At 43.1% G+C, this 12,926-nt stretch overlaps 1 protein-coding gene across 1 annotated transcript in view; it reads right to left on the bottom strand.

The window, feature by feature from the left end:
• herc1 (HECT and RLD domain containing E3 ubiquitin protein ligase family member 1) overlaps positions 1-12,926 on the bottom strand; it is a 56,212-nt gene that overhangs the window by 1,918 nt on the left and 41,368 nt on the right. Inside the window, 18 exon segments of the mRNA XM_035682514.1 lie at positions 301-453; positions 3,011-3,263; positions 4,221-4,297; positions 4,404-4,569; positions 5,118-5,287; positions 5,678-5,847; positions 6,319-6,457; positions 7,153-7,322; positions 7,812-7,914; positions 8,010-8,132; positions 8,885-9,040; positions 9,224-9,405; positions 9,998-10,136; positions 10,805-10,930; positions 11,059-11,124; positions 11,221-11,520; positions 11,916-12,089; positions 12,552-12,653. Coding sequence (XP_035538407.1) covers positions 301-453; positions 3,011-3,263; positions 4,221-4,297; positions 4,404-4,569; positions 5,118-5,287; positions 5,678-5,847; positions 6,319-6,457; positions 7,153-7,322; positions 7,812-7,914; positions 8,010-8,132; positions 8,885-9,040; positions 9,224-9,405; positions 9,998-10,136; positions 10,805-10,930; positions 11,059-11,124; positions 11,221-11,520; positions 11,916-12,089; positions 12,552-12,653 — 2,769 coding nt within the window.

Here is a 12,926-nt window from a genome sequence, read left to right as displayed (position 1 = left end):
GAGGAGGAGGAGGGGGGGGAGGAGATGGTTTATGTTTGAGTCGGCGGTTGTTATTAACGTTACAATTAGAAAAAGGTCTCGTTATCTCGAACTATGAAGCCGGTCGGTTTTACCATCTGCTACGTAAAATGATTGTTTTTTTTTTTGGAGGTTTCACTTTTTCTGCCAGGAAGAAACTGAAGATCAGATTCACTTTGTAACCTCCGATAGTGAAATGTGATACTATAACATCACCTCTGTCTCTGTTCTCATCCTGAACGATAAAGAGTCACGTTTAGTTCTACTCTCATCAGATCTTACCTGTCGATCGATTTCATGCAGCCGGTACTCAATAGCTCGTTCCACGTACTCCTTCCTGTTGGAGAAAGTGAGCGGGATGCTGTTTCCTCCCGGGATGATGGGCACCATCTTACCATCTGCACTCTGCCCGACAAAGGAATCCAGAGGAATCATCTGGAAAACAAACACAAAGAATAATCAGGCCAATAATCGATGATCGATAGTTGGTGGCACAAAGAAGTGTTCAATATTCCCACAAAAATAAGGAAGAACAAGACTGGCTGAAGGATGAATTCAGGGGCTAAACACAATTAAACTGATTATTTACAGGATATTAGTTTTTTTTAATTTGAACATTTCCAGATGTTTCCATGACTGGATAACCAGTCTCTAAATGTTGAGATTTTCCAGGTTTTCCAGGAGGTTAACTGAGCGTTACATGGAGCTGTTCCAGGAACAGGTAGTGATTAGCAACCCTGCACTGATCTGAGACACTCAAAGCTTTTCCTTTGAATGAACAGTGACGTAACCGCTCGCTTACAAAAGCTGAAATGTATTCATGTGTTCACTGGCCTGGCAACCGACAACGATTATAATATCACGGTGGGACGTTTGACGGCTCGTCTGGAACTCAAACTGAAGCCAACAGAAAAGGCGGACAGATTCTCTCTCTCTCTCTCTGTCTCTCTTCATGCCAAAGCAGCAGATGCAGCCCCTTCCTCTCCTCCCTCGCCCTGGCTGTCGGAGCCCATCGTGGCAGTGTTGTGGCTCCAAACTCCCCCTTTCTCTCCTCTACAAGGCTGGGAGCGGGGCCAAGTCTCCGGCAGGCAGGATATGCTGCATCAACAGCGGCCCTGGCATTCCTGCAGGCGGGGGCTTTACAGTGCAGAGGTCGTGTGAGGTTGTTTGGACAGACGAGGGGCTCCGGGGATGTGTTAGCTTTCTGCTGCTCTGTGGGGTTTTTGGGTTTGGCAGGGAGGGGTGTGAGGTCTGTGTCGGGGGGCTGATGAGCAGCTGCTGGGTTAGCAACAGTTAGCATACCACCTGTGAATGATGCGTCTCCACTTGTAATGGGTGCTGGGGGAGGTGGGCCGCCCTCCTCTGATTAAAGGGTGTTAACAGTTTTTATATAGAAATGTTTTAACGTACAGTCGCCCCGAACTGTCGACTTGAGATGATTTAATACAGCAGAAGGCGTGTTGAGACATTTTCAACCCACAAAATACCAGTTTCATAACTGTGGTGCTGTAAGAAGGTCAATATTCACACCAGCGTTGATGTGTTTCCTCCCAGTACTAACATTTATAATTCAGTGTGCAGTACCTCTTTCATACTGGTTAGAGCCACATCACTGTCAGTTTGGTTGGTAAATAGAATTAACCTCCTATAAATCACACCGTGTTCACTGCCGGCTCCTGCGAGCTCCCTGGGTGTGGCGCGGCCGCGGTATGTGACATTATTTGAAGTTTGCTTTGGTTGGTGACGGTTGAGTCTGGCTACGGGAATGAAAACAGGCTCATGAGGCTGCGAGCTGGCTGCTTATTATCTCTTTTTAGCGCCGCGCGTGTGCTTCTGACGAATCAAACGTTCACATGGCCGAGGAGAAGTAAACACGCTGCCCACGCTGTCAAAACAATTATCAGTCACCCTGTGAGTGTTTAGTATTGTGCTGTTGGAGATTAAGCTTAAATACGGTGTAACGCCGCTCTGATCTGCAGCCAGCGAGGATGTGGAAGGGCGGTGGTTCCCAATCTGATGTGTGTGCACGCTCTGATATTTAATATACAGCAGATATCTGTATTATTCTGTGTTGGCTGCAGCAACCAAGAACATTTATAAAAAGTCTTTCATACCAAATTCAATAACTTTACTCAATTCTTAAACACATGTTGTGTTATTAGTGGTTTGTACTGTGATTTATAGTGTTTTAATCAGCCTGTGAAGCCAACAATAAAGCTTATTATTATTATTAATATTACATCAGATTAGCATTATTACAGACACCTCACAGATACTTATTGCTATCCCGCTGTTATTTCCTCCGCTCTCCTTTATGAACCTCTGTGGTTGTATCTGTTGTATTTGCCCAGTTTCATATTTCTGGTAGCTTTAGGTTCTTGTGAATGTTGCAAACTGTTGAACTAGAGTTCAACTGATACTGGATCTTTGAAGCCGACAACAAAACAGAAGTCATTTTTTAACTTAAATACGTGAATAAAACAATACAAATTAAAAACTGACTTTAGTAAAAACATGGTGGCGCACACGTCTCATTCGAACGTAACAAAAACACAACAATTCCCAAATTCAGGTGATTCCAAAACATTCCAGCGATCCATCTAATGGTCTTTTAAGTGTTTCTCCTACTGTGCAGGTGTCTTAGAGACTTTTTGTTATTCTGGACTCATATAATGAATAAACTGAATTAAATGGATTAGAACACAAACAAACAAACTAATATGATAAAGATTCGCTAAATTCGGCTGTTGTGTGGACAGGTTTTTGTAAACCAAGTTACAGAAATAATAACAACAAATTAATCTAATTTAGATGAAAAAAATTAAATAAACTGCTGCCAAGAACCAACCGAGTCTGTCAGCGACTGATCGTCCTGCTGGGAGCTTTGGATTATTTTACTTGTTACTATTCTGTTTGATTGTTTATCCTGTTTATCCTGTGTACTTATGTCCTACGCTTGCTGTAATTGTTTGTATTAAAAATCCGTCCCCACCTCGTGGAAGTTCTCCTCGGTGATGCCGCTGTCTTCAATGTGAAGAATGCTTTTGAGCGTCTGCACATAGAGGAGGTCCACTTCCTCCAGGTCCTCCAGCAGCAGGGGGATGCAGCACAGCTGTTTCCACACCAGCGGCGCCAGGTGCAGGTCCAGGGGCTTCTTGGTGCGGATGGCCACGCCCATCAGGATGCCCAGGAACTTGAACTGAAGCATGTGCTCGTCCAGGCACGCCGACGGGTTGAGGAGGAACCTGGGCGGATCAAAGGGGACAGAAATATAGTTTCAATATGTTTTCTAATGATGAGTGTAAGACGACCGGGTGAGCGGGAGACCTCGCCAGTGACGGAGCTGGAGGGCGGCGTGAGACGACGACAAGGATGAAGAGAGCTAAATTAAATGGACAGTTGTTTTCCACATGATCTTGTCGAATGGCCATCACATTTGAAAGCTCAGTTAACCGTGAATAAACCTTTCCCTTCAAAGTCTGACGTTTTGGGGTTTCAGCAGTAATATTTCAGTAGTTTTGTTCTTGTTTTCTAAAAATGTGGAGTTCGTATTTCAGGCAGATTCTGTCAGAGGTTCAATGTGAGAGAGGCTGTGAGGGAGAAAGTGACCTCGAACAAGTTACAAAGATAAAAGATGAACAGTAAAAATAATCCTGTGTATCTGTGTTTCTGTTATCAGCTCTGGAGCCAAACTATCAGTATCGATCAATAGCATCTTTAAAGAGGAATATCATATTAATGCAATATTATGTTGACTGATGATATTGGTCAGACTGCGGATTGAGAACTGTATTTAACTCCATATAATTACAGAATTAAAGCATCATGGTTTTATTTTAACTGTTAGCTATGTAAAGATATAGTGAAGTCATGGTGTGCTGAGCAGGAAATGATGTCACACTTCCTCTGTGGTTTGTTTATAAATCCAGTCTGGTCCTTCCGTTTGCAACTCAGCTGTTTTTATCATCTACGTCTGTGAATTACAGGATTTATTTTCACCCCAAAACCAGAAGTTGGTGATTGCTTGGAGACACCTAACAGCTACGGTTTTGGTGAGTTTTATTCTGTTTCATTTAATCAATGGAGTCTGGTTGTTTTGGTCTGAGATGCACTTCGTTATTATTATTAGCTAGAAAACGATTATATTGATGTTAATTTGAGCAGTGAATGTCTCGACTCTGTACACGCTCCGTCATCCTCACCTGTCTCTGTTGTAGCCGACCTCTGCTGTGGCGTTGGGGGAGGGGATGAGCAGGTCCACCACGCCCATCTCCAACTCCTACAAACACATTTACAGAACAAAAAGAGACGAACATTAATGTATCAGAAGACATCCAGTGAGGTTTAACCAACACGTACAGATTGTGTGTTTGATCCTTCCATACCTGACACATCTCAGTGATTGTATCATCAAACACGCCCCCCGCATCGTCAGCCCCCTCTCCCACCAGTTTGACCTTCCAGGCCCTGGAGGGCAGTCGGAGGTCTGAGGCGTTCAGCTTCACAACCTGCCGAGCGATCTGTACAAAGATCGGTTTACACTTCCGTCCTCTGCACAGAAAAAGAGACAAACGAGAAAAGAACTGTTACAGAAGTTTATCCTTGGGACGCAGGTTTGTGCAAAAAACAAATAAACTTCCAAATTTAGTGCATAAAAACAAACTTTCACTCATGTTAACAGACATCCAGCAGCCACACAGTCTGATCGTGAGTCTGCTTTATTACTGTTAACTTCTATACAGTGAATACGATCTTAAGAGGACTGTAGGATGACTTACATTCTGTTCAATGGATAATATTTCATCTTCATTACCTGACTATATTCTTTGTATTTCTTTGTTAAATCTGCTCTACAAATACTGCAAATTAACTATTATTGGGAATGAATGAATGTATTAACAATGTGTGATCAGATCAATTTTAGTTGGGGCATCCTGGAGGTCTACTGTTTCATTAAATGTCCCCTAAAAGTGAAATCATAGCAATATGACATTTTACCATACGTTGCAGCCATACTTTAAATAAAGGCCATATGGACTGCTGCTGTATAGGAAAACTTCTGTACTGTGAAAATAAGACATTGTGCAGAGAGTACTGACCGTGTAGAGATCCTTTTAACGGTGATCTGGGGGCCGTAGTTCTTCCCTTGAACCATGGTCTTGCCTATGGAGCGCACCATTGGCAGAGTGTACACTCTGGGGGCCAACAGGGGCCTCAACTGGCCCTGAACAATCCCCCAGGTACCCGCGTTGTAGTGGGACGTACAGCTCTGCAGAGGAGGAACAATTACATTTACCATCATTGCATACTGTCACACTGTGCGTGTTGGAGCTTTTACTGCCTCAGAAATCTGAAGATTAGTTACTTTAATTTAATAAAAAAAAGTTCAGTCAGACATCATATGTAAAGTAGAGAAGTTTGAATCGAAAATATATATTATTGACTCATGTACTGCCTCTTTGTGTAACATCTTTTCTACACCCTCTTTACCACCATTAGATAACCCTGTGATGTGCTCTGCAAGCTGCGTGAGTCAGACATCATAACACAATGTTGTGGCCTCTTTTTTTCTTTAGTAAACAACTGGTAACATATTTAAAACTGCAGTTTAGCAACACTTCATCTACGTTCCTCTAATGTGTCCCGGTTCTTTATCTACCTGGTTGTTGGGGCTGAGGTTGAGCAGTCTCCACGAGGAGTACATGAGGTCGGAGAAGTGGTAGAGGAGTCGTAGGCGAGCCCTCACCGCCTCGATGCTGACCTCTTTCAGTCCGTTGTACTGAGGCGGCACCGCCACAGGAAGACCCAGCTGGAGAGGAACCGACGAGCCTGAGGAGGAGACGGAGGTGAGGAGAAAGACAGAAGTGGAAAAACTAATTTAAACTTGGTTGCTGCCACAAATCGAGCACTGAATTGGAAATGAAGCATGAAAAAAAACAAGTCTATTTGCTGTAGTTTCAGTGGATGCACAAAGATTTTTCTGTTTTCCTTTTATCTGTATTTGGAGGAGGCGATATCAGGGAGTGTGCCTCTATTTTATGAGGTATTTACACACGTTTTCAGTTTTATTATCACGTTTGGCACATAACCTCTGGAATGAGGACTTAGCAGTGTTTGTTCACCAAACAATGACGATGCCTCATCTGACAACAATGTGCTGTGCCCCAGTTTGGTATTTACTACACGTCGCAGCAGCACCGCAGGAAATCTGACCCTCAGGGATGAAGAGTCTGCATATTAGACAGCAGTGCCACAGCGGGGGTGTGTGCGTGTGTGTGTGTGTGCGTGCGTGTGTCCAACCTGGTGCTCGGGGCGGCACAGAGGGAGCCGTCCAGGCAGCACTGTGGCAGCGTCCGGCAGAGATCTGGTGGATGTGTTTTCCCTGCAGCACCGTCAGCACCGTAGGTTCTCTTACATGGTTGGTGTGACCCAGACCCAGCTAGACGACAAAGCCACAGTTCAACGTCACATCAATTCATCGATAATTAAAGGGTGTGTAAAAACAGCTGAGGCACAGAGATACATTATAAAACGTAAAGTCATTTCAGTTCAGTTATATATATTAAAATAATTGAATAAAAGTTTAACAATACTTGATCGCTCGTGTCATTCTCTTAAGTTTCTGAATAGATGACACACGATCATCCCGATCACTCGTAATGAGCGACAATAATCAGGTGAACACAATCTTTTTACCTTTTATCTTTTATAAGTTAGAACTCATATTATTTTCATTCTTGATTATGTTTATTCAGTTAATAATTTGGTCTGGAAAATGTCCATCGAAGTTTCCAAGAGCTCAAGTCGACTTAATTTAAATTCTTTGTTTTCAAGTCAAAAATTCCAAATATTTGCAGTTTATCTTCAAAGAAAACTGCAAATAATTAGAGCTAACAGCTTGGAAAAGTGTATTTTTATTAAATTACTTAAACAATAAATGATCAGAATGGTTGCTGAGTAATTTTCTGACAATTGACTCATCAATTCATTGTTTCAGCTCCATTTGTGGGATTATTGCAAATAGATTTTAAACATGATTCATCCTTTAAACTCACTGTTATTGACAGGCTGTTTTCCACTACTACCATTCAGACTGACTGACAACCTTTCAGAGTGAGTGTAGCAGCAGGTTACCTGTCCCTCTGAGTTGCTGCCCCAGGTGTAAACGTCTCCCGTGGAGGAGAGCACCAGAGTGTGTTCAGCTCCTACAGCGACATCCTGGATGTGGATCCCTGACAGAGCCGGCACCTGCTGCGGCCGGTTGTGGTTCCTGGCTCGGCCTTCTGGCAAGCCAATTAGGCGGTCTGCAGCGGGGGAGGAAAACAAAGATTTTAATGAAATGGTAAAGAAAAAACACAAATGATCCTGACAAGAAATGATGCAGTTTCGCGATAAAGTTTATTTGTTTGTAGGGACAGATGCAGTAAACACAGACAGGATGACAACAGCTATCTGACGCAAGTATTACAGTGTTTGTAGGATGTTAGAGGCTAATTCTTAACACCCGTCCCTAGAAGGGATTTTACGGAAATAAGAGGTTAACACAGGAAGGTGAAAGAGTAAACAGAACACAAAAAGTGTTGACGTTAGCAGGAAATTTCAGCTGATCAGGTAGCGAGCTGCAGAAATCCAGAAATCTTAAAATCAATTAAAAAACAAACAGGAAGCCAGGGGAGAGAAGAGTGAGTTGATGCCATCAGTGGTAAACGGTTAATGGATTTATCTTCTAACTAATCACTGCGGCTCTAATCATTATCATATTAAAAACCTGTGAACATCAAACCACAGCGTACCTTGACCGAATGTGAAAACTTTGCCATCTTTGGTTAAAGCCACGGAGAACTGCGTCCCACAAGCCACTTTCTTGATGTTGATTCCACACAGCACGTCCACTTTCTAAAGGAATTTCAAAATAAAATGTTATTACATTTACCTATAATCAGTTTCAGAGGAGGGAAACACAGCAGGCCTCACGGTGCCACAGCGCCTACCTGAGGTGAGGACTTGGCTGTGGAATTGCCAAGTCCCAGTTTCCCGTAGTCTCCATCACCGAAAGCCCAGACCATCATCCCATCAGCAGAGACGACCAAAGTGTGGTTCAAACCGCAAGCCACCTGAAGGGGGAACACAGGTCAACATAAACCCTGAGAGGCTGTTCATCATCATGTTTACTGAACCAAAACACAAGAAAGAAAGAAAAAATAATGCCATACCTGTGGCAACAAACTCAGCATGATGAAGGAAATAGTCTGTAAACACTTGATGCCGGGAGACTTTACCAAACAGATTAAAACTAACGTCACAAATCTGGGAGTGATTTTAGATTCTGATTTAAATTCTAATTCTTATCTTAACAAGGTAATTAAAACAAACAAACAAACAAACAAACCTTTTTTCATCTCAGGACCTCATTTAAGTCAAAAAGATGCTGAAATACTGACTGGCGCTTTTATTACCTGATGTTTAGATTACTGTAATGCATCACAGCAGGGCCTGTCTGAATGTATTATAACTGATTTTAACTTTCTTTTACTTGTTTATAAAGCTTTAAATGACCTTGAGGGTCCGTCCATAAGAGACTGAACTGTGGAACTCACTGCCTCCGGATATCAAAGCTCTCTCAGTGCTTTGACTTTGGAATAATGTTTAGCTTTTGTTTGTAGGTTTTAATCTTTGGTTTTTACATTATTTTTCTCCCTGGTGTTTCTTTTTATATCGACTTTATTGAAGTTTTCGATTTGTATTGTTTTTATTGTATTCATTTTTAGCCTTGCACAGTTTTATTTATAGGTGTTCATGTTTGTATGAAAGGTGCTGTATACATAAAGGTTTCTCTTTGGTCAGTTCTAACATCTTCCTGTCCTACCTGTCCCACTTGGTAGCCCTCCAGAGCGGTGACCTTCTCTGGCAGCTTCTTGTTGGAGGTGTTTCCTAAACCCAGTCTGCCGTAATCGCCGTTACCAAATGTGAACAGCTTCCCATCAGCTGTTACCACTGCAGAGTGTTTGAACCCACAGGACATCTGCAGGACAGCAATCAAAGGTAATGTGTGAGTGCAGCTGAGCCAACAAAAACCCATTGAACTGTTTATTATTATAAAGTACTCTTGAAGTAAACGGGGCACAGTAATCTATTATCTGTCTATAAAATCCTTTTTACTGTGCACACTGTGTTCATAAATACTCTTGAGGAGGGAAAGACTGACCTGCACCACCTCCTCTCCTTGCAGGGCTTCGATCTGTCTCGGTCGGCGCTGGCGGTCGCTGTTCCCGTGGCCCAGCTTACCGTAGTCCCCGTCCCCCCAGCTGAACACCTCACCGCTCTCCGTCAGGGCCATGGAGTGGCCGTCACTGCCGCACGACGTCACCAGCTGAGTCACGACAAAACCTGAGACGAAGAGACGGGTGCGGTCAGAGAAGGGCTGAACACTTTACGGCTGTTAAAGAAAGGAACTAAAATTCTAATTACATTCATTTTAGTTCATTTTAGAGCTCAAACTGGCAGCTTTTCTAAAAGCACATCAGACTTTTCTTTCTCCTCCCTGACTTTGAAACTCCACAAACACAAAGTGACGACTTCTCATGAGAACTGATGCAGTTGATTGCATTGTGTAAATTTGAAGGAGAATCTCCTTTTAATGTATATAAAAAATCTGTATTTGAAGGGTATATAAACAAAGCCATATTTAATCAACATTTCATTCTTCTGCACTCATTCTCAGGTTGTAGTCAGAAGTTTCTGACGCTTTCTGTTTTCTCAACAAATCAAATCTGATTACTGATCTGAGTCTTTGTTCTTTATAAATTAAGTTACTTAAACCAAATTACATTCAATAAGCAAATCGAAAGGATTCAAATTCGATAAAATGCCATCAAACCACAACATTATCCCAGTCTGACCGCCGTTAAAGGACACACAATACAACAGTACAATAGTGAATCAGCCATCAGCTAACAGTATGTTTGAACAGATATTTTACCTTGAAGAGCTGAGATGACAGTGAGAACGTGCAGGTCGTCAGAGTTGCCCTGCCCCAGACGGCCGTAGCTGCCCTCCCCACAGGCCAGCACTGTCCCGTTGGGCTGGATCACAAAGGTGCAGTTCTGACCACACACCACCTGACGGAGGAGTGGTGAGGAAGGACATAAAGAGGAAACAGATGCAGGAAATGAACAGTGGTGGTATACAGCAGATAAACAACGGGAGCAATAATCACATTTTCTGAAACTGGACAACAGGAATCAGATTTTAAGCTGTTCATGTTAATTAATTCAATCTTCTCTCATCTATAAAGCTGGAGGGATTTTATTTTTTTTAAATGGTCAAAATCAAAGCAGCAGCATGTAAAAATATGTATCTATTGCAGCCAGATTATGTACATTTAAGGTTTCAACAGGTTAAACTTTAGACTTTTTAAGACCACTACGAATTCAATTTAAGACCAATTTTATATCCATACTGGCAAAAAACTTACAAAGGATATGAAGGAAAATCTGTATTGTTTCCATGATTGTTTCCTTTAGTAGTCAATACAGCATGTTTAATATAAATATTTCCCCAAAAACATTATTAATTAATCCAATCCAACTTTAAGACCTTTTCAAAATCATATTTTAGGCCTAAAACTCAGGTGTTGGTCAGGATGTCCACAGGGTCTTACAAAGTCCTAAATACAGTGTGACAGGCAATACATGTATTTACTCTTCTACGTGTGTCCTACTCTCTTGTGATGTAACTGGATGTGTTGTGTGGATGTAAATAAACAAAGACAGGACTGTCTGTGTACCTGCTGTGCCTGAGAGAAGGACGGGGCGGTGGTTGGTACCAGGATGTTTCTGCCAGCCTCTGCCAGCTGGCCGTGTCTCCCCGCACCCCACAGAAACACATCACACTTCCCCCCGAGGTGCCAGTCCTGCAAACACACACACACACACACACACACACACACACACGAGTGAAAAATGTTATTGTCACCAGGGTCAGAGGAGAATAAACTTAAAACCATTTCTTACAGCTAATGGAAGTATCGATCTAAATTACCTCTGGTCTCGAGGTGGCCCAGGACATGATCTGTTCATCCATACCAGACCCCCATTTACTGTTGTCCTGGAATAAAACAGAGTGCAAACACTGTTATTATCAGCAACAGATGGTGTTAATGACATTATAAATGACAGCTCCAGCAGTTAAAGCCTCTCTCACCATGAGCAGAGTCATTTCATCTTTGGGCACGGGCTCCAGGTCGGGGACAGAGAACGACTCGGGGAAGGTGGCGCCCCGAGCGAGGGCCTCCGCCGCCTTGACTGTTGTAGAGAAGCAGTCCAGCCAGGCCCACTCGCTGGCACACCAGACGGCGGTGCCAGACTCCGGCGGGCAGTGTCGGAGGGGAGGCGGCACCGGGGGGCGACACAGGAGATGGTCCAGGTGGAGACCCACAGCCAGGGAGGCTAGGCACTGCATGTAGGGGCTGTGGACGAGCTGCTCCCCACAAACCACGTGGGGCTAGAAGTCGGGAAGAAAAGGGAAACATCAGCAACGACAATGATGGAATTTAAAAGTAAAATCACCCTCAAATCACCTCAAACTGTCCTAACCTGTTCCGTACGTCAGCGAACAGGCTGAGCAACGTGTCACTTGTCTTGTCCTGTTTTTTTTTTTGCTCATTTTCACACTCTACCTCAAACCTGCTAAAAGGAAGTGTGGAGATCTGGCTATGTGCGACCAGTCAGCAGTCAATATGGGTACGTGGGTGAAGTTTTCTTCCTGCAATGAGTCTGACGAGAGACTAACTTATATGATCCAGAAATCAGGGAGTAAATTGTCCTCCAACTATGTAGAAACAAGGTTGACAGAAGTTAAAACATGAATGTGGAGAACATGTTAAATTGTCCCCGTACCTTCTCGTAGGCGTACTGCTCCTGCAGCATGACGGGCAGCCTCTCCAGGAAGGCCCTCATGCAGGGAGCCATGTTGAGGCCGACCACGCCCTGCTTCTTCAGAGCTGTGCGGCACGTGGCCAGCACATGGTTGGACGCCATGAACTCCTTGGAGCAGTTCACAACCAGCACATCCTGGAAATGAAGCAGACCAGAGAGCAAATAAATATTAATTTAATCACGCTACTTTTAGGTATTATTTAGGGACAGTGTTTTATTTGTGATGCCTCTAGTGGACTGCTAGTGGTGGTAGTGGTCAGATCTAAACAAGGAGAGGTGGCTTCATTATGCAGCACAGCGCTGGAACCAGCTTTTAGTATTTTATCTCTTTTTATAATTCTATTATTTTCTATACTATAAAGTTGTTGTTTTAACTCTGAACTGTTCTTTTAACTACACTCTACATAACCTTGAATCTGCCTCGTTATATAAAACGTGCTTTATAAATAAACTGCATTGCCTTTAATTCGTTTTTTAACCTTTAATCCTTTTGTAAAGCGCTTTGTAAGTTTTTTTTTTTAGAGATGCAATATAAATCAAATGTTCGTGCTGCAGCTACAAACAGGGACAAACATCAATCGGATCAGGACGCCTTACCTTCGACCTGTTGGAGCAGACGGCTACACCCACATCTGGGATCCAGACTATATTCTGGATCGCCCCTGAACCGGCTACTACTGTCTGAAGCACTGACCCATCCTGTTGGACACACACACACACACACACACACAACACACACACCACACCACACACACACACACACACACACACCAGTGAAGAGGCATTCAGTGTCACTGTAAACTGCCAGTAATATGAGTGTGTAATGACTCATTTGTTCTTTTCACCTCTGTGCTCGTGTATTGTGTGTTTCCCACGTACATCTGTGTATCTGTGTGACTCGTACCTGCAGTACTTGCGTATATCCTGTGTGGGTGTTTTCACCTCCATCTGTGAGTGTGTGTGTGTGTTTCT

This window comes from Morone saxatilis, unplaced genomic scaffold, assembly GCF_004916995.1.
Source record: "Morone saxatilis isolate NCDOM2014 unplaced genomic scaffold, NCSU_SB_2.0 Contig11, whole genome shotgun sequence".
Lineage (NCBI taxonomy): Eukaryota > Metazoa > Chordata > Actinopteri > Moronidae > Morone > Morone saxatilis.
This window is presented reverse-complemented; position numbering and strand designations above follow the sequence as displayed.